At 44.4% G+C, this 21645-nt stretch overlaps 1 protein-coding gene across 1 annotated transcript in view; it reads left to right on the forward strand.

Moving 5' to 3' along the window:
- Window positions 1–21645, forward strand: part of DGKQ (diacylglycerol kinase theta) — a 114549-nt gene that overhangs the window by 12279 nt on the left and 80625 nt on the right. Inside the window, exons 2-3 of the mRNA XM_059834040.1 lie at window positions 5938–6497; window positions 6611–6717. Coding sequence (XP_059690023.1) covers window positions 5938–6497; window positions 6611–6717 — 667 coding nt within the window. The remainder of the gene's footprint in view (window positions 1–5937; window positions 6498–6610; window positions 6718–21645) is intronic.

The following is a 21645-nucleotide window of genomic DNA, read 5'->3' on the forward strand; positions in this document are numbered from 1 at the left end:
CCAGCACACCACGTAGCATCAGGGAGGATGAGCAGGAGAGCAACAGGATCCTTCCGAGGAGACATTTGTGCAGAGGCAAGAGCTGCAGCCCTACGCTGCTGTGATGGGTGCACCCACTCTGACTGGGTGAACAGCACCTTGGTTCAGGCATTACCGACAAGTAGGCCTGGCTGAAATCAGCCAGGACATAGAGGTGCTGGAGCGTGTCCAGAGAAGGGCGACGAAGCTGGTGAGGGGTCTGGAGCACAAGTCTGATGAGGAGCGGCTGAGGGAGCTGGGGTTGTTTAGGCTGGAGAAGAGGAGGCTGAGGGGAGACCTTATCGCTCTCTACAACTACCTGAAAGGGGGTTCCAGAGAGGTGGGTGCTGGTCTCTTCTCCCAAGTGACTAGTGACAGGACTAGAGGAAATGGCCTCAAGTTGCGCCAGGGGAGGTTCAGGCTAGATACTAGGAAAAAGTTCTTTACTGAGAGAGTAGTGAAACATTGGAATAGGCTGCCCAGGGAGGTGGTAGAGTCACCCTCCCTGGAGGTATTCAAGGAGCGTGTGGATGTGGCATTGTGGGATGTAGCTTGATGGACATGGTGCTGTGTGGTGTTGGGTGGGTTGTGGCTTGTTGTTGTTGTTGTGTGGCGTGGGTTTTGTGGTTTTTCTTTTTGTTTTGTTTTGTTTTGTTTTTTTTTTTCCAGGTTGGACTCGATGATCTTACAGGTCTTTTCCAACCGTACTGATTCTGTGATTCTGTGATCTTTCTGCACTGAGACCAAATGTAAACAGATGGGTTAGAAAAATTGCTAAAACAGTGTAGTAATTGTTAGCCTGCAGTCAGCAAACCCAGCTGTGCTGTGCAAACCTTGAGAATTGCGCTAGGCCATTATCTTCTCAGGAACCAGGGAGTTTAGGCCATGTCTTATCAGGAGCTAACAGTACCAGCCTGAGCTACAACTAAACAAAATTAAAACTGCTATGTCCGCACTCCTGCACATACACCAAAGCGGGGTTGACTACAAGTCGGTCATTTTACAGTGTAGATATCTGTAGCCGCCCCCCCCCACCCCGAGCCCATTGAGTTCTCCTGTACAGCAGTGGGCTCCATGGCGGTGATCCCCCCTTAAGCAGGGATGCCTCTCAAGGTTACCCCTTGAGGCTGAGAGACCTCTTACCCGTCATCTTCTTTATTAAAAATACCCTGCATCTATGAAGTGGCAGTTTGCTCCTGTTTGTTCCATCTTTCAGTTACCAGTCTGTAGAGCAGCAATTCCTGCATGAACAAAAAACCCCTTATATTTACTGCAGATTGGAGATCTATGCAGATCTTTTGAAACAGTCCATTGAGACATGATGTATATCTCATCGTTTTATTATACATATATATATACATAAAAAGATATATATGTATAAAGACTGGCAGAGCAGCCGAGCAATATTTAACAAAGGCAATCCTTTGATCTGTCAGCTCCACATTTTACGATTAAAGCATAAAGGTAGAAATTACTTCTCCACCTATTCATGGGTATCTGTAGTCTGTGCTAGAGTAGGTGGGAATGTTGGTTCTGAATCGAAGGCTTGCTGGAATTCCACAAAATCTTCTAAACTGGAAATGCTCCACGATACTTATCCATGAGAATATAGGATTTTTTAGCGTTAACCAAGATGTTCAAGGTCAGGCTGGACGGGGCTCTGAGCAACCTGACCTAGCTGAAGATGTCCCTGGTCACTGCAGGGGGGGTTGGACTAGATGACCTTTAAAGGTCCCTTCCAACCCAAACTATTCTATGATTCTATAAGTCTATGTTTTTTCCCCATAATGTGTTTTGACTGCTGATGACATTGGGTTATCTGAAACGAGTTCGAAAGCAGATCTGAATATAAAGTTGACTATTGACTACAGTTTCTGGAGGATCAACCCCCTCAGATAATAGCCTGACCCAGACAACCTAGCACAGCTTTATCACAGTAAGCTGCCAGCCAAGAACACACTGCTGCTTAAAATGGGTGACAATTCCGTCCCAGCAGAACTGTTCGAGACAAACAGTACTTGCCTGACCTGACATAAATATGCTCCAGCTTCACATAGGACTGTGACTGTAACTGTGGCCTCGACCAGTAGCGGCCCTTTTTCATGCTTTGCTATGATCCAGCCACCTCAAACTGTTTCTTTAGTCCAGCTGGTTTTCTGGTTTGACACTTCCAAAACAGGTAGCTGCTTTTATTAATTTATTCTTTTTAGCTGCACAGGTTCCTGCCATTGTGAGAGTGCAGACAGTTAAGCTAGTTGCACGTAACTCCATCTTCTTTGGCTCATGCAAACTGATGTTTCTTATTCAAAAAGACTTTAACTATCACTTTATTATAAAGACCAGTATATGCTCTCCTTATAAAGAGCACCTTAATCGCTAAAAAAAAAAGGGGGAAAAAAAAGAAAAAGCTGGAATTGCTTCCAGCTATTTTAGCATTCTTCTATTTTTGGATAAGTATCCTGCGTGCAGGCATAAAGGCAGTAGAAACCTTGCAGTTAAGATGACCAGCTCTGAGTAGGAACTGAGATCAAATGCCTCTAGTGAGCTATCACATTTATGAATGTGACAGCTCTGATAATAATTCTTTACCTCACTCTTTTCCACTGTCTAGGACTGCATCCCTGCTACACACGTGAAATGGAAAGGATGGCTAGTCTTCAACTCCTGCCATATTCCGTGGCTGCTAGCAGCAGAGGTGGCAGCAGAGTTGGCTGAAGACAATCATCAGATGGTTTAGGTTGTTTTGACTGGTTAGACTGGTTGCTCCGAAATAAGAAGGGAAGTTAAAGCACAATAAGTATAGGTCACACATGCCTATGTGTTACAGCATATAAATATGTATCTGAGGAGTCAGATATCACAAAATAGCCAAAATCTCACATGTTCATTTACACCTTAACAATAAAAACTACCATTCCACAGGTAACTGCTAGGAAGGAAACACTGTGACTACCCTGCACTGGCAGATGATGCAGTAATGTATCTGAATTACTTGTTAATTGAATGCATTTTCGCAATTCTATAAAAGGATATATTGATTACTTCCTCAGGCTTTTGAAACAGGGCCAAATTCTGATGCCCTTATAAGGCAGCTCAGTATATTTCCCCGATCACAGGTAAGATTTGTTCATGTGAGCTTCAGCTTTCCAACTTTTGGGCCTCTATCTCTTGAGAGGGGAAGGACTATTAGATCAATACAAAAAAGAGGCAGTTCAACAGGACAGTCTATGTGGAAAAGAAAAGCAGGACAGGCCAATGAAACAAGTGAGGCAAGATGCTTTGCAGACAAGTTCTTGAAGAAAAGCAAAAGAGGTCTCTGTAACTAGGTGAGAATACAACAGCGTGGGCTAAGCATATAGGGAAGGGGCTTCCTCTCCTAAACAAGGAGGAATGTCCCAAAGAACAAATCTGGCAAACAGCACTGAAGTCCATCTAAAAAACCACTGGCACTTCTAATCTAATTACAACTTTTGTCATGATACATTCAAACTCAGCTTGTTTGAAAGCACTGAAATAGACTACATGGGAGCTGAAGCAAGCAGACAGCATGGCAAACAGACTGCTTTTGTCAGTCTCAGTTTCCCTTTCTCCATGTTCAACAGGAATTTAAATGTACCTATAGTCTCTCTGAATTCAGGTGTCCTCTGTGAACGTCTGCACTCTCAGCTGGTGCACACAGAGATAAAACTCACGGAACTATGTCAGCTTGTACCAAATGACAACATAGCCAGGTCTCTAAAAGAGATAGTATTTGTGTGTGTGCTGAGGTCCATTCAGATTTTAAATGGCTGAGTGTAACATTTTGAATCACGGGTTCATGGGATAATTAAGGTTGGAAGAGGCCTCAGGAGGTCACCTAGTCTAATTTTCCTGCTCAAAGCCAGGTCACCCATGAGGTCATACCAGGTTGGTCATGGCTTATCCAGTCATGTCTTGAAAACTTGCAAGGATGGAGATGGCATAAGCTCTGCAGGTAACCTGCTCCTCTGCTTGGCTGCCTTTAGGGTGAAAAGATTTCTACTTACATCCAGCCTGAATGCCTTGCTTGAAGTTCTGCCCTTTGTCTCTTGTCCTCTCAGCATGCACTACTGTAAAGAGCCTTGCTCCATCTTCTTGAAGACCTCTGTGTCTGTACCAGGGAGCTGCTGTGAGGTCCCCCTGAAGCTTTCTCTTCTTCAGGCTGAGCAAGTCCTGCTCCCTCAGCCTCTCCTCACAGGATAACTGCTCCAGCCCCTGACCATCCTGTTGGCCCTCCACTGAACCTGCTCCAGTTTGTCAGTGTGCTTCCTGTATTGGGGGCCAAATCCAGTGGATGCAATACTCTAACGAGTGCTGAGGAGACAGGGTAATCCCTTCTGAGTCTACTGGCTGTGCTCCTGAACAGCCCAGGATGCTGTTTACCCTGGTTGTTGCCAGGGTGCACAGCTGGCTCATATCAGCACATTGTCAATGGAGACACCCAGGACCTTTTCCATTGCGCTGCCTCCCTGCATGTCTGCTCATTTCTCCTGCCTGTCCAGGTCCCTCTGGATGGCGGTGTAATGACTGTTCCTCCAGCTTGGCATCATGTGCAAACCTGACAATAGTCTTCTCCGCCACCTTTTCCTTGTTGTTGACAAAGATGCTAAATGCGACAGGTACCAGGAGAGACCACTGCAATACTCCCATTACTGGCCTCCAGCAGAGTTCAAGTACGATCCATTAATTGCTACCTGCTGAGCCCAACTATCCAACCCGTTTTTTACCCATCTAGTTGTCCACCCATGCTAGACCATAATACTGCAGCTTGGATACAAGAATATTGTGGGAGACCATGCCATAAACCTTGCTGAAGTCAAGGTTCCACTGGTCTCCCCTCCTACACAGACTTACCCATTTTGTCATGGAAGGCAATTAGGTTGGTCAGGCATCACTGACCCTTGGCAAATCCATACTGGCTGTCCCTAATCATCGTCTTCTCCTCCATGTGCCCAGAAAGGTGTTCCAACAGGCCTTGCTCTGTGGTCTTCACAAAGATCAAAGTGAAGCTGAGTTTGTGGAAGATGGGACCTGTCGTTATGGGCTTTGGCTCATTCATTGTATTCAGCAGGCACATGTTTTCAAGGGAAAGGGTTTCACACCGCTTCCCTCTTCCCCAATCTCTTGTATATTTGGGACTCCATAAAACTCTATAGTATCTTAGGTATGTTTTCCAAATCATGTTTGTAGGAGCAGTTAGAAATATTTCAAAGCTTTTGTATCTAACTGCTCACTCTCCAACCATAAAAAGACATACCAAGCTTTCTTTAGTCTCTAAGTTATTTTTACTGTTTCTCTTTGAACTAGTCAAATCCTTCTTACTTCTGATCATAAACACGTCCATAATAACAACATGGAAGGGAGATGTAAAGTAAGATTAGTAGAAACTAGAATAAGCTAAGAAATTTTAGAAGGACCTCAGTGTTGGTCTACAGGACGACGGGATGGTTTATTAAACCTTTCACCAAAATACAAATAAATCGAAATCAGGGACGAAAATCTAAACTACTCTTTTCTTGTCTGTTATGGCTTAATGAAGGTACCTGGATGTTGTTTCAGACAGCTCAGTGGAGATTCTCACTTAATACGAAGCTGAGATCTAGGACCCAATCAGACAAGGGGAGATACGGACAGCATAAATCTATATACACAAAATCCAAAGGCATAGCCTACTTTCTTGTCCCAACCCACTACAGCCACGATACTTCACCTAATGTAGTAACAGTCAGAGAAAGAGAGGCATTTCAGAGACAGAGGAGGAGACTAGCAACTTGGAAACGTCCCGTCGTGTAGATGTTTTCAAAACTAGCACTAAGAAGATGAAGTGAACATAAAGGACAAAAAAACGTGTTATAGCGGAGAGAGTCTGCCAGGCAGAACCCTTCATCTTTTCTCATAAAGGCAGGGATGTTGAGAGTAGAAGGCAAAATCTACGGCAAACCATCTTCTTCTCCCAGCGCATCATCAAAAAGCTTCTTGGCATGGGGCAAAATTGCACAAGGCTGGGGTAGCGAAACTATCCAGTTTAATGTCATGGGAAAATACTGGAGGCCTTTTCAAGCGTCGCAGTTTACCACCTGCACCGCTGCAGAGGAGCTCGTCCTTCAACACCCTTCCGCCTCTTTCTCCAGCGCTCACCTGAACCTACGCGCCCTGTGCGTAATTCGCACCCGGCAGGAGCGGGGACACCTCAGGACAAGCCGAGACCGCACCAGAAACGCGCAGAACGGCGGCGCGTCTGAGGATGGGCCGCTCGGCCTGAGGGCAGCCGGCGGGGCGGCTGCGGCCTCCCCTCAGGGCGGGCTGCGCGGGGCCGCGGCGCGGCCGGCAGGCGGCAGTGCAGCGCCGGCCGGCGAGGCCCTGACGGGGCGCCGCCCCTGCCCGCCCCGCGCCGCCGCCGCCGCCTCGGGCGGAAGCGAGGGCGAGCGGCGGCCGGTGCTGCGTCGCGAGGAGCGGGCATGGCGGACGGGACGCGCTCGCTGCGCGGCGCCAGCCCGGGCTCCAGCCCGGTGCCGGGCGGGCGGGGCCGCGCCGCGGCGGCGGCGGTGGTGGTGGCGGCGGCGGCGGTGGGGGGGGGCAGCCCGCCGGGCCACGGCTTCCGCAGGGTGACCCTCACCAAGCCCACCTTCTGCCACTACTGCACCGACTTCATCTGGGGGCTGGCCGGCTACCAGTGCGAGGGTAAGGGGATGGAGGAGGGCGGCCGGCCGGGCGGAGGGGGGGTCAGGCCGGGCGCCGCGCCGCCGTGCTGGCCGGGGCGGGTGGCGGTGGTGGGGGACCTGCTGGGAACGGCTGCCGCGTCCTGGGCGGGAGGGGGGGAGGGAAGAGATTTCCGAAAACACTGCTAATAAAAATTTTAATAGTAACAAATAATAGTAAAACTCTAATAATAAGAAGATTTTCTAACAGTGAAAATAGTACTTTCTACTAAAAAAATTAACAATAGTAATAATAAAAATTCTAGTAATACTAATAAATTCTAATAATAAACTCTAACGACAACAATACTAAACATTCTAATAATAAATTCTAAAAAAAGTCTCAAACCAACAACAATACTGAAAACTACTATTAAATTCTAACAATAATAAATTCTAACAATAATAACAATAAAAATTCTGGTAATAATACTAAAATTTCTAACAATAATGATAAAAAGTCAGAGGTGCGGCCCTGCCCGCTGCTGTGTGGTGACAGGGATGTTTGCCATGACCCAGCACTGCCCCTGCCCATCTGGGGATGGATCTGCTGCGAGCAGTGGATCCATCCCCGGGGGTGCCCTCATCTGCTGAAGTGCCCGATGGTGTGGAGGAGCCGCACCCTGCCTGGAGTTTGAACCTTTTAAACCGGGGCTGATGCCAGGGAGGGGAGAAGGAATCCCGAGGTCTCCTTGGCAGCTCGCACGGCAGATGAGGTTCCTGGAGGCGACAATATTACAGCTTGTTCTGATGCAGTGAAACCAAGTGGTGTCATAGGGAAAAGAGGGGTTCTCCATGTCCCTCTTGAAAAAAAACCACCAACCAACACCTTGAGGTCTTCTTGAGCCTGTGTGACCCAGCTGGCTTGGGTTGCATCTCCAAGACCACATCTGGAGGAGTCGGGTTGTACAAGAGCCTCATTGTTCGGGTGGTGTCCAACAAGGCCATGGGTGTACAGCAAGTACCCTGCAGTGCTTGAAATAGCTCCTGCCTTTTGTCGTCGTTGTGGGTGAGGAGGGTGCGGCATTAAGTTGGGTCGAAGTCATGTTTCTGTGTGGTGCAAAAAGAGTCTTGTGAGAACGGTTTGATATTTGCTTAAAACTTTGCTGAGAGACGTGTTGTTCTGTCTGCATAGCAGAAAGTCACTGCCTACCCTAACAGCAAAAAAGCCCTAAACTCGAGTGAAAATTTCTCAAGTTGTGCAAATGCACAAAGCTAGTCTTTTACAGTCTTTTATCACTGCCTAAAAAAAAGGCAAATTGTTGGAGTCACAAAAGTGGGCAGTCAGGTGCCAGTTTTGTTACTTGAAGAGCTGAGCGGCTTTGGTACATTAACAGGTAAGAAAATGTGAAAGGCTTTTGTCCAGGATATCTCACTTTTTTTTTTTATGTTCGCATACTGCATACATAAAGCTAGTGCATAGTTGTAACTTGAATTTAGGGTCTTTTCCCAGTTTGAAAACTGTGCTGACAGTTTGTGATCTGGAGTTATTTTTCCCCTTCAACTTTTCAGGCTGAATTTTGGGTAAGGATTGTTAGTACCACTGTCTAATGACCGTGTGCTAATGGGCACTTCCAAGCTGCACTGTTTAGATATCTCTTTTAAACCTACATCTGAAACCTCCTCCCCAAACAAGTCGTGTGTGTGAGGCGTAATGAGAGAGAGAAAAACAGTTTTCATTAGCTGTAACACTGCCTGCTCAGGCTGTGGGGGGAAAACCGTGTAATGTCACCTGGCACGTTAGTGCCTCCTCTGGGTGAAGAACTGATATTTTTTGTTTGTTTGTCTGTTTTCAACCAGCTATGCTCAGTGTCGTGTTTGTCTTTTCCAACAACTTCCTGCTAAACAACAAATTTCAAAAATACCTGATGGGTCATTTGCTGACAGTGGCTGCTTTTGACAGCCATGCGTATACCCTTGTACCTTGTTGAAGAGCTTGGCAGTTCATTCTTTCCAAGTTACTTAATAAATGCTGATATGCTTTCTTGAATGATATTTTAAGTAAATTCCACTTAATAATTAACCTCCTTGTCACATTTGCTTTAACTAATGGGCTTTGATCATTGTTCTTTAGAAAGTAATAAAAGAGTGATCTCTAGGAGTGCCAGGCTGATTAAAAATAAAAAAATAACCCACTCAGCTTTTAGTGAAGGAAATACTTGCGGTAGGCTGGCAAAACTTGGTAGCTAATTGCTATGTCCTTTTTCTTCTCCCCAGAGAGACTAGGATTGGGGGTGTAATTGAAGCTGAGCTGATGTTGTCTTTGTTTGGACTCCTTTTGATAAACCACCTACAGGCTTCGAAATGAAGCCATTGAGTGGCCTTTTTCTAGGTGAATTTGCAATGGTTTCTGTTCCAAATCTGCATGTTCAAGGTGTTCAGTCTCCTGATGCTGTTTGTGTTGACGTTCTCTGAAGGTGGTCTTGATCAAAAGAGAAAGTTTCCAAACTTTGAAGGGAACTGAGCATGCTGATGATAAGACTCCGTTAGTTAAAGAAAGGAGGGGAAAAAAAATAAGTTCCTGCCTGTCATTATTTTGAGTAGTTGTGTGGCCTAAATGATCTGAATTTGAGTTTTAATTGTGATCATGCTTTTGACGCTTGGAAAATGGCATCTTCTGTATGTGAATGATAAGGTCCATGGAGTTTTTCGGTAAACTTAACAACTGCTCAGCAGACTGGCACATGCCCATGTGGCTTACATGGCTGTGTAGCAAAACCACAAAGTATAATGAATTCTTAACACATTTCTGGCAGTGCAGGCCAAGATCAGCGGTCCTTCCCTTTTCTTCTTGTGGACTCTGAAAAATGCATGGAAGAGATGCGCTGATGTTCTCCGTACAACGCACAAAGTGTCCTGGATCTAATCCCTCTGTTTAAAGAAAGATACTGCTTCCCTCTCCAGTTCAGGGCCAGTACTGCTGTTGCCAGCACTTTGTACAGGACAGGAGGTACTCCTGGGGAGAATTGCAGCTCTCTTGCTAGATGGGCAAGGTATTTTTATGAGTGAAATTTTACCGAGAAGGCAATAGTCTTCCTGTGTGGATTAGGTGCCCAGTTAGGTCTGAATATGCCACTGTATTAAGCTTTTGTGCACATATTTATTGTAATCTCAGTCAACCAGGCTTGCAGCTGTGGTTTAGTTTTTCTCCCCCCCCCCCCCCCCCCGCAAATTTGTTTTCCGTAAACCCTTCATAAATGACTCTTTATTTTTCTTGCCACTTTACTCTTTGTAGCTGTCACTTCCTTTGATAAGTGTGTGTGAAAGAGTAAGTGATGTTTGGATTGTAACATGAACAATTACTCTCTTATATTGCTCTTGCTTTCCGAAGCCTGGTCATTTCAGTTTTGAGAGGCTTTAAATTTCCTCAGGCTTGACGAGGAAGAGGCAGTGTGAGTGGGTTTCTATGCGTGTGTGTACACCTTAAGAATGAAAAATATTAAATATATGAAAGCTGTATAAGAAATAAAGAGAGTTGAGTTGTCATTGGTAATGTACAGAGGAACCAGTTTCATACACTGAACATATAGCTAGCAGATATTTTAATTTGGAGTTCGGGATTTATTTTAGCCACCAATAAATACATTTCTTTTCACAGTGCTTTTTGCATAAAAGACGTAAAAAAAAATGTGGGAAGAATTGTGAATCTGTACACTGTGGGGGCTACTAACATTTCCAGTGCTATAAATTTTTCTAATGTGAACTTGGTTTGGTTTATTTTAGCCAAAGGTAAAATGTAAGGGATTTAAGTAATAAGCAAGTTGGTTAGCAAATTTAACAGAATTGTTTAGTCATTTTTAGGTTACAAATTTAACAGAATTGTTTAGTCATTTTTAGGTTACATTTTTAGGTTACTCTATACATATATATCTCTTTGGAGCATTTATTGGAAGCTACTGTCAGGGACTTTTTGGTATGTTTTGTCTCTGTTTCTACTAGGGAAATGTCATTTGAGCAGGTAGGGTACTTGGCTTGATATGAAGACACTAAGTCAAATAATACTTTGGGAAATAGCATCATTGTTTTCTGTTCTTGTACTTTTGGGGGTTTTTTTGTTTGTTTTTAGGCTTTGTATTCTAAGGAGAACCTCCAAACTTACTCCAAGATGCAGAAATCCCTGTTTCTCCTGATCTGGTTTAGATGTTGGCTGACAACACTGCAGCTTTTCCTGCAGAATAAAATGTAAATGGTGAATTGGAGTTATGTTTATGCCGTAAACCTCTGACTTAGAAAGAGAGCCATAAAGCTGCTGTGATTCATACAGGCATGTCCCAGACTTGGGCAAGCTACGTTGTGCCTCGTCAGTGCAAGAGAACCTGGAGATGTTCAGACAGCATCTCTGCAGCGGTCTGGGGATGCACATTCAGACATGTTTTGAATGGCATCTACTCCATTTAAAGACTGTTCTAAGTAACTGAAGACAGATAAGGAAGGTGTGTTTTAGTTTAAAGCTGCAAGTTAGACCAACAGGGAGTTTGTCTCTGTAGGGATATGGAAATAGTAGCAGGGAATAAAAGGACAAGGAGCAATCCCCTTGAACTCTCATCCTTTCTGCTTAGTTCTGTTGTTGAGACAGGCAGCTTGAACATCCTTGACCCTGCTGGTTCCGTTCATCTCAGTTTTGAAGGAAGTGAGTGATATAGGAGATTCCCCAGAAAGTCTTAATGCTTGCAGTTAAAAAGGAAAACAAATTCTTCCTTATTCTGATGAGCTTGGCTTGCTTTTGGTGCATTTTGAGTTAAAATTAAAGCTGCAAGAAGGTAAAACTGCAGTAAAATCTTGATTCTATCGCAAGATCAGTTTGAATTTTCAAGACTCACTCGCTTTATTCTTTAGTGGGTTCCTTGTCAGTGGCAGGGCCTTTCCGTGCAACAATAAGATGTTTGATGTTGAGATGCAATGTGAGTTTGTGGTTGACGTGTTGTTGAGCAGATGTGACTTTGCTGCATTTAAAACTCAGATTGAGCCATGTGAATCCATCTTGCAAACAAGCACAGACACTGTCAAAAAAGAAAAAAAACCCACCAAAAAACACTCCCAAAAAGAAACCCTGACACAAAAACTTAGCTCAGTTCTAGTCAAGCTGAAACATATGTTGGGAAAAGTATTTGGAGGATTGACGGACACAATGAAAGATGCAGCTTACTGACTGGTCTGGATTTGACGGATAATTCGTTTTGTACTGGAGAATTTACGCTTTTCTTTTCTCCACCTTCCTCTGACAGTACTTCGGAGGAAGATACCACTGTCACCGTCAGTGATGCAGAGGAAAGGACAGGGAGCTTTGCGAGGATGCACACATCTTTTGTAGCTGGAAGCTGTATTTCGTGTTGATAGCGTTATCCCAGATTTCAGTCCAGAAACCCAATTATGTAGGAAATAACTTAGCACAGAAAGTGCTAAAGCCAGTAATCCAATACCTGGCTTTGCACAGCACTTTCATATCTCATCTGTGTTACTGCCTCAGTCTGACTCGGTGATAAATGACAAAAGCAATAAAGAAGGTGCTCATCAATCCGTCATGGTCTGGAGTGGCTGCGGCTTGCTCTCTGCAGGTTTCCTTTCTAGATGACGTCTCGTCTAATATTACTTAGACTTGATATGTTCAGGTGTTCCTCAGCCATTTTCTAGGCTAATAGCCCCAGGTTATTTTACATCTTGCAACAAAATTTTTCAGTCTTCCTCTGGTAAGTTTCCTGCAGACCATAGTTCTTGCAGTGCTGTGCTAAGGGTCTAAAAAGCCTTTTATTCTTTCTTGCAGTTGTGTGGGAGATAAATGCCTGACTCGCTATTTCTTTCTGATAAACAAAGGACCTGGAATTCTTTATTCACCATAAAACATTTTCTAAGCACTATACTGAGCCATTTAACTGTGTTTTCTTTAAAACTTGGGTAGAGTTTCAATCAGAAGTGACCTCAGTACTTGATGGGTGCAGAAGCACTTGCCTGTTCCTATTTTCTGTGATGCTTGCGTGCATTAACTGTGTGTTTCCCCCTGGTTCAGGTTTGGTTTCTTTTTGGGAACTAGTACATTTTGGTAACACCTCCCCTTCCTCTAGAGATGGTGTGCATTCCTTCTTTATAGATGTAGAAGTTTGTATTAAAATGGGATGTAGTGCATCTTACTCAGCAGTGCACATGTCTATGTGTGATTACTCTGTCCTCCTTCAGTTTTAGTCAACGGACGTTCTTTTAGTAGTGATGTTACTTTTATTTCAGTGTTTTCCTGATAACGTTAGACAGTATCCTGGTGTTTTCCATGTGAAATAACACAAAGCGATTGCTTAATGGGGTTGACAATTGTGTGTAGCAAGGGATGTGTTATGTACAGTGGGCATTTATTACCCAGGTGCAGATGCTGATCTTGAGGTGAGGTCTCCTGCTTATAGTGCCATGGAGGAAGACGTGCAAGGTTTTTAGTTTTCATTCTCCTCTTTGCAGTTCGTAACAGATGTTTCTGTCGATTCCACCCCCCCCACCCCCACCCCACCCCCCCACTCCCGTTCTGAATTCCAAGTCCATTCAGTGGCTTCCCTCTGGGCAGCGTCCCTGTCGCTTGTCTATTTTCTCCTCTTTGATTACATGCTCTTTAGAACTCATCCATAATGTTGCTTTTCTGCTTACTATCCCATAGAAACTTGGTTCTCTTGGAGCTCTTTTCTCAGGTGGCAGCATTAATTGTCTTTGAATCAGGCTTCCCCAGATGACCTTTGCTTTTTGGTTATGTCCCTAGTTTCTTCCAGAGTTGCTTCTAACACTGAATTTCATCAGCTCAAACTGTCTTCCTTCTGGGCTACTTGTTGCTCATTAGGTCCATCGTGAGCTGGCTCAGGAAAATCCCTTTGGCAAAACTGCCTTTGCAACACCTATTGAAAACAGGTGACTAAGTTACATTCATGTATTTAATTTGTCTCAGCTCCAGTGGGGAAAGAACAGGATGTATGTATAGCATACAGATCTTTCTAAAGGATAAAATAATATGTGCTGATCACCTCCTGTTCTTTTTTTTTTCCCCCCAGCCTTTTTGTTTAATAGCACCTTTCAGTTTTCAGAGAAGCCTGTTAAGAAACACTCCCAAGCAGAGAGCAAAAACTAACATTTGTATATCACAATGTGATAAGGAACTCAGTGGAAGTGTACTTCTTTTTTTTCTAAATGTGCCACCACAGTATTCTTCCTTTTAAACTGTGTTGTTGTCCACTGTTGTCTCACTTGTGGAAGTTTGTTATTCACCACAGTACAGTCAACCCCTAATTTCACTTCCTGTTTTTATTTAAATATTTTTATTCTCTTGGCTCTGGAAGAATGTGGGTGTGTGCATGTATGTGTACACATACTCATACATATATATTCACACATATATATGCACAGATGAAGAACACATATTCGTTGCTTTTTCCCGGTTTAAAATTGAATATGAGTGATTTACTTGGGAGTATGTTTAGGATCATAAATGTAATATGCTGATATTGCTCACCTGCTTGTCTTCTTTTTAAATACCACTTGTATGATACAGATGTCATGCCACTTGCGTGACATCTAAAATAGCTAAAAATAGCATTGTTTAAGATCTAAAGCAACTAAAAGTGAGAATAAAAATTACTGTATTTGACCATAATTTAATCCATCCCTGGAGGTTTTACATACAGAAAACTGCTAGAGACTGAATACTTTGCTAAGCAGAGGTGCTTGGGAGAAACTGAATGATTTGAACTTCAGGTGTGAAAATAGGAGCAGTGTGTTGTTCGGCAGGTGGTGGCTAGGAAATAGGACTTCCAGTTTAAGTGCAAGAATATGTAGCAAAAAATCTCTGTTCCTCATTGCATTTCTCTCTCCTCGGCAGAATGTGTCATATTTTAATGTCCTGGTTTGTTACGATGTAATTCAGGAAATGAGACTGTCCTTTTTCTGCAGTACTTTCTCTACAGCGCATAGAGATAAGGACTGGTACACCTTGTTAACCAGCAAGCGTAGGAGTACTCCACTAACCAGTTCTTTAAGTGTTTCAAACAAAAATACTTCCTTGGTGCTGAACTCATTGCGTGGTTGGGAGCTTCAGAAGAAGGCAGAAATTGCTAAGATTCCTCTAAGCATGAAGAGGGCATGAGGGATGGTTCTGAAGATAAAGTGAAAAGGCTAGTCCTGTTTGAGATTGTGGGTGCTCTCTTTCAGAATAAAAAAAGCCTTTTGTGAGATGAAAGATTTTCCTCAGAATCTGGTTAGGATGCCAGAGTGAGCGTAAGTCATCAAACAAATAAATTTGCATGGGAAACCAATTAGGACTAGCAGTCCTGGAATGTATCTGCTATAGAAAGAAACACTTGGACTTGAAAGGTGTGGGCTGAGTAGCGTGACCTAGGAAAAACTGCTTTTTCACGTTAAACCTCTTCTCAAAACAGTGTTGATACGGAGGACTGGAAAGGCTGATTTCAGACTTCTGGATATTCACAAATATTTAGAGAATTTAAAACTCTCAAGACACTTCTGCAAGTTGATGCACAAATGTTGATGTCCACAGATGCCATTGGATATACTAGTGGCATAGTACTGAACTGGGACAGTTGTGCCTGGCAGGTGTGCATGGGAGCTGTGAGCAGTGTGTCTGCGCTCAGTACTGGAGAGTTGTCATTGGTGGTAATAGCAGCCCTTCCAAAAAGTAATCACAACCGCTTTATCCTAGAAGGGGTTGAAACTTGAGGAAAATGGTGCTTGCAATTACGTTTGATGCTCCAACCCTCTGTCTGGATGCTGGGGAGACTTATCTCTGCAAATAGAAGATGCTGAGTGAGAAACCAAGCATGTGATCCAAAACGAGGAGGTGTGAAAGCAGAGACATAACCTTAAAAACACAAACAAGGGAAAAGATTCCTGTTCTGGTTTCTGTGCCATTGACTTACATGCCTGTAGTTTCTCTTGCGAGGAAGAGAAGTTAAGCAGTGCCCCGTATTCCCAATAGCACCTGGGACTATCAGACCTCCTCAGTCGAATCCTTCTTCAGAAATAAGACAAAGTAGGAGGTAAAAATACCGTAATGTTAAAAATACCCTTGAAAACAGCTAAGTATTGTTGTGTCTGGTGTTGACCTCTCTTATTCTGTTCCTCTTACCAGGCGATCAGGCCCAGCCAGCACAGGTTCATGAAGGGCAGGTCCTGCTTGACCAACCTGATCTCCTTCTATGACCAGGTGACCCGCCAAGTGGGTGAGGGAGAGGCTGTGGATGTTGTCTACCTGGACTCCAGTAAAGCCTTCGACACTGTCTCCCACAGTATTCTCCTGGAGAAGCTGGTTGCTCATGGCTTGAACGGGTACACTCTTTGCTGGGTAAAAAACTGGCTGGATGGCCGAGCCCAGAGAGTTGCGGTGAATGGAGTTAAATCTGGTTGGCGGCCGGTCACAGGCGGTGTTCTTCAGGGCTCAGTTTTGGGGCCGATCTTGTTTAATATCTTTATTGATGATCTGGATGAGGGGGTCGAGTGCTCCCTCAGTAAGTTTGCAGACGACACCAAGTTGGGTGGGAGTGTTGATCTGCTGGAGGGTCGGAAGGCTCTGCAGAGGGATCTGGACAGGCTGGATCGATGGGCCGAGGTGTGCTGGTTTTGGCTGGGGTAGAGTTAATTTTCTTCATAGTAACTAGTATGGGGCTGTGTTTTGGATTTGTGCTGGAAACAGTGTTGATAAAGCAGTGATGTTTTAGTTACTGCTGAGCAGGGCTTACACAGAGTCAAGGCCTTTTCTGCTCCTCACACCACCCCACCAGAGAGTAGGCTGGGGGTGCACAAGGAGTTGGGAGGGGACACAGCCGGGACAGCTGACCACAACTGACCAAAGGGGTATTCCATACCATATGATGTCATGGTCAGTATATAAAGCTGGGGGAAGAAGGAGGAAGGGGGGACATTCAGACGGACAGCGTTTCTCTTCCCAAGTAACCGTTACACGTGATGGAGCCCTGCTTTCCTGGAGATGGCTGAACACCTGCCTGCCGATGGGGAGTGGTGAATGAATTCCTTGTTTTGCTTTGCTTGTGTGCGCAGCTTTTGCTTTACCTATTAAACTGTCTTTATCTCAACCCACGAGTTTTCTCACTTCTACTCTTTCAATTCTCTCCCCCATCCCACCTCGGGGGAGTGAGCACGCGGCTGTGTGGTGCTTAGTTGCCAGCTGGGCTTAAACCACGACATGAGACCAATTGTATGAGGTTCAACAAGGCCAAGTGCCGGGTCCTGCACTTGGGTCACAACAACCCCATGCAACGCTACAGGCTTGGGGACGAGTGGCTGGAAAGCTGCCCCGCAGAAAAGGACCTGAGGGTGTTGATTGACAGCCGGCTGAAGATGAGCCAGCAGTGTGCCCAGGTGGCCAAGAAGGCCAATGGCATCCTGGCCTGTATCAGAAATAGTGTGGCCAGCAGGAGCAGGGAGGTGATCGTGCCCCTGTACTCGGCGCTGGTGAGGCCGCACCTGGAATCCTGTGTTCAGTTTTGGGCCCCTCACTCCAAGAAGGACATAGAGGTGCTGGAGCGTGTCCAGAGAAGGGCGATGAAGCTGGTGAGGGGTCTGGAGCACAAGTCTTCTGAGGAGTGGCTGAGGGAGCTGGGGTTGTTCAGTCTGGAGAAGAGGAGGCTGAGGGGAGACCTCATCGCTCTCTACAACTACCTGAAAGGGGGTTGCAGAGAGGCGGGTGTCAGACTCTTCTCCCAAGTGAGTAGTGATAGGTCAAGAGGAAATGGCCGCAGGTTGCGCCAGGGGAGGTTTAGACTGGATATTAGGAAAAAATTCTTCACTGGAAGGGTTGTTAGACGCTGGAACAGGCTTCGCAGGAAGGTGGTTGAGTCACCGTCCCTGGAGGTATTTAAAAGATGTGTGGATGAGGTGCTTAGGGGCATGGTTTAGTGGTGAACTTAGTAGGGTTAGGTTAACGGTTGGACTTGATGATCTTAAAGGTCTTTTCCAACCTAAACGATTCTATGATCTTCTCTTTGCTCTAGAATAGCTCCTATCTGGCAAGTGCCTTGAGATTTCTTGAAGCTATTGTGTTTTTCATTCAATCACTTTTTCTTCAGGAGAAGCAAATAGATTATGTAAAAAATAAATCCTTCTCCCCTCCCTTTTCCCAAGTCTGGAAAGATAATGGAGATATATTACATTTATTCAGTACTTTCACTCAGTGTAACTTTTTTCCTAAATACAGTCTCATGGGAAGCCTTAAGAACCTCTCAGCATGCATTGGTAATTCACGTGTATGAATTAATAGCTGATTTTGTTACATAATAAATTCAGAGCAAGTGTTACAGGAACTTCTCCTGCCAGTCTGATTGATTAAAAAAACCACACCAAATAACAACAAACCAAAATAAACAAAACCTTGCGATCATTTGGTCCCTCTTTAGGAATGATTTATAGTTTCTCGGGGTTAGATCTTGAGTTTTACTGTTTCGCGAACAGAGCTATTGCACCTTGGAAATTCTGCTGTACTCATAAGTGGTGTATATAACTTGACACTGCAGGCTTCTCTTCTCCAGATAGATGTAAACGCTCAGCTTCTATGAATTATATATGATCTTACTCATGTGAAAGAGACTGCTCCTTAAATTCAAGATAAGTATAGACCTGAGTCTCATCAGTGACTCAAGCCTAAGTGGTGGAATTGAAATCCTCACTCTTTCTTAACAGGAATCTTTTTTAAATGCTTGAAATTAATAATAACAATGGCGATGAGAAAAAAAAAAAAGTAGCTCAGAGATTATCACCTTCAGTTTGCTAGCTTTTTTGGAAATAGTGCCTTGTGAGTGTTTTATTTTCCCCTGATTCACCACTATATGAATCACTTGCCTTTAGTTTCCTGACCATGTCAATACCCTCGTAGCAACCATGTTGAAGAAAATACTGAATGTGTTACCCAGATGGCACAGGACCCTGTTTCTTTGCTTTTTGCTTTTTTCCCCCTCTCTTCTTTCCAGCTCTGTTTTTCACTCAAATCCTATAGTTTTGTACGCTTCTGTCTGCGATGCAGCTTAGAAATAAAGCCCTATAGGAATGAGAGGTAGAGGTTGCCATGGCAACCAGAGTGGTTTGGGGTTTTTTTTCCTTCACTTGTTTTGTGGTGACAGGAAGTATTGAGATGCCATAGATAATGCTGAGATTAAAGTTAGAAGAGGAAGAGCACTTACCTTGGGGTTACATATATTAATAATTTGGCCTACATTTTAATTGTACTCAGCATTTCTTTTAAAATTATAGCTGTGCTGTGGATGTAGGTGGGTGCTATTGGAGCTAAGATTAGCAGCGGTTTTTATTGCAGTCTCTTCAAGATTTTTTTTATCATGTTTTTGTGTTCTGTGTTCAGTTTTTAAGAGGCAAGATGGCAGGAAGTGTACCTCTTGGTGGCTGCGACCCTTCTGCTCACTGGTTACGTCACTGAGTGGAGGAGGCTGGTTTTATGTAAAATGCTACCTGTCTCTCCTTCCTTGGTCCGTTCAAAGGCTTATGTGTGTTTTGGAGCGAGTTCTTGGATTTCTCCCTCCTGGAGCACTGAGCAAACTTATTCAGGCTTTATGTGCGCAGGAGGCATGTGTGGTGTACGTTGTGTGCCCCCGGTGATATGCCCCATAGGTGCAGGACTACATTACAGCTGCTCTGTATGCTGTAGTGTTGAGAATGTCTCCAGATCTTTGAGTATTGTGAGGGATTCCAGGCAACTGTGCCAACATCACAGTTTTCTGCCAGAATGCCATCATGGCTTATGCAGTCCTACCATGCACTAAATTCTGCTATGATCTGCCCTGTTTATTTAAGTGTAACTCAAATTCTCCTTTTTCAAAGCTGAATATGTGCTGCTGTTACTTTCCTTTTATAAGTGCGGAGGCATTTTTGCTTGAATATGTCTAAAATTGCAGAAGTATTAACAAGACTGATTTTTGTAGGAGACATCTGTGTTGTCCACCTGGGTTTTCAGAAACCATTTATTGAAGTATGACACTGTGGTGTGTGGAGTTATATGTGCTATACTGGGCAACCAGTGATAGTGATGCAGGAGGCCATGTATGTGAGGGCTGGAAACCTGCAGGATTTATGTAGGGTCCCTAAGCGTGATGAACTTTTAGTTACAAGGATGCTTGCAGTAAATGTCAAATTGTTTTAGTGGATTTTCCGTGAAATTGAGGGCTGGGTCAGACTGCCTTGTTCTGTTCTGTTACTCTGTTCTGATTACTGTAAGCTATAGCTCTTTGTTTTGACCAGTAGCTATGAGTCAGCTGGAGAGTACTGATAAACAATTGACAAAGTTTCTCTTTGTAAAACATCACCCTGAAAGGAGTGAGTTGGAGAAGCTGTTACAGCCAACAGCTGCAGGGAGTTAAGTGCCATGTCTTTAGCATTCATGACACTGGTGTGCATGTCCTACAGTAGGTGGTTCTGTGGTTTGGCAGGGTCTTCCTTGACACTCGCCTGATTTTAACCATTATATGTTTCTATGCCCCTGCTGTCCCATTTCACTTACAGATGCTGTAGAGCTGGCACCTCTCTGCTTTTGCCACTTTTTTTTGTCTGTGGTTCAGTTGATTGCATGGGCAATCGGCAGCAGAAGTCAAAAGAGGCTCCAGCTTAAGACAGATCCAGGGGACAGACCAATGTTGAAGTGGTCTTCAAGAGGTTTGTCTGTAGTGGTATCTGGTATTTGATTTTCTTCTTAACCCCGTGACATCTTCCTGAAATTTTGATTTGGGTGTCACTGGAAGACCTGTATTCTCCCTTTAGGGGTGTTTTTCTGTCAGACTTCAAGCTGGCTTGACCCTTTCTAGCTGTATAAAGGCTGCAGTCTGGAAGACCTGGCAAAAAGCCACAGCTGTGTTACATCGGCTGGCATCTGGTTTGTATGCACAACCTTCATCCTCTAGCCTGTACAAAAGAGCGACTGGAGTGCTTAATTGTTTGTCCTCAGATAGTTTTCTGTGGTTCGGAGATGATTTGTTTCCAGGATCCCTGTCTTCAGCATCACTGAGTACCACAGCTAGCCCCCTAAGAATGGGAGCTTGTGATTCCTCCTCGCTGGAAGGAGATTCACAGCCATCCCAGTGGTCTGTGGCTGCCACATGCTGGGTGCGACTTCCCTGTAGTGCTTTCCGTGCTAGAACCATGCAATGGAAAGATGAATTCCGTGGACAGAAGGCAAAAACTGTGTCCCTCCAAGCTCCCTGTGCAACTCCATGTTGTGAGTGAGATGCCTCTTCCTCTGGAGGGTCTTGTTTGGGGAACTGTCAGGAGATGAGTTGCTGAGCTCTCTCCTGATGTTGTAGCCCTCTTGGAGATTTCTGGTTTTCCATCAGTGAACCAGTGCCTTGTCCCAGGGCACTGTCCTGTCTTTGGCCTGTGTTCATGCTTTCTGGATCTGAATGTGAGTTTGGCAGTAGCCATCTTCCATCTGTCTGAAGAAGAAAAAGCTCTTAATGTTGGGAACCTGTTCTGTGCTAAAATTGTGCATCTTTGAAATTCTGTGCCCACCTTCATTTCACAGGTGGGAAGTCTGATCTACCTGTCTTTCAAAAGGGAGAAAGTAAAGTCTATGCAGAACTGACCTTTCTCTTAGAATGTCGTAGAATAGAATCATAGTTTGGGTTGGAAGGGACCTTTAAAGGTCATCTAGTCCAACCTCCACTGCAATGAGCAGGGACATCTTCAACTAGATCAGGTTGCTGAGAGCACTGTCCAGCCTGATCTTGAATGTTTCCAGGGATGAGGCATCTACCACCTCTCTGGGCAACCTGTTCCAGTGTTTCACCACCCTCATAGGAAATAATTTCTTCCTTATATCTAGTTTGAATCTACCCTCATTTAGTTTAAAACCGTCACCCCTTGTCCTATCACAACAGGCCCTACTAAAAAGCCTGTCCCCATCTTTCTTGTAAGCCCCCTG

Source organism: Gavia stellata, chromosome Z (genome assembly GCF_030936135.1).
Source record: "Gavia stellata isolate bGavSte3 chromosome Z, bGavSte3.hap2, whole genome shotgun sequence".
In the NCBI taxonomy this organism is placed as follows: Eukaryota; Metazoa; Chordata; class Aves; order Gaviiformes; family Gaviidae; genus Gavia; species Gavia stellata.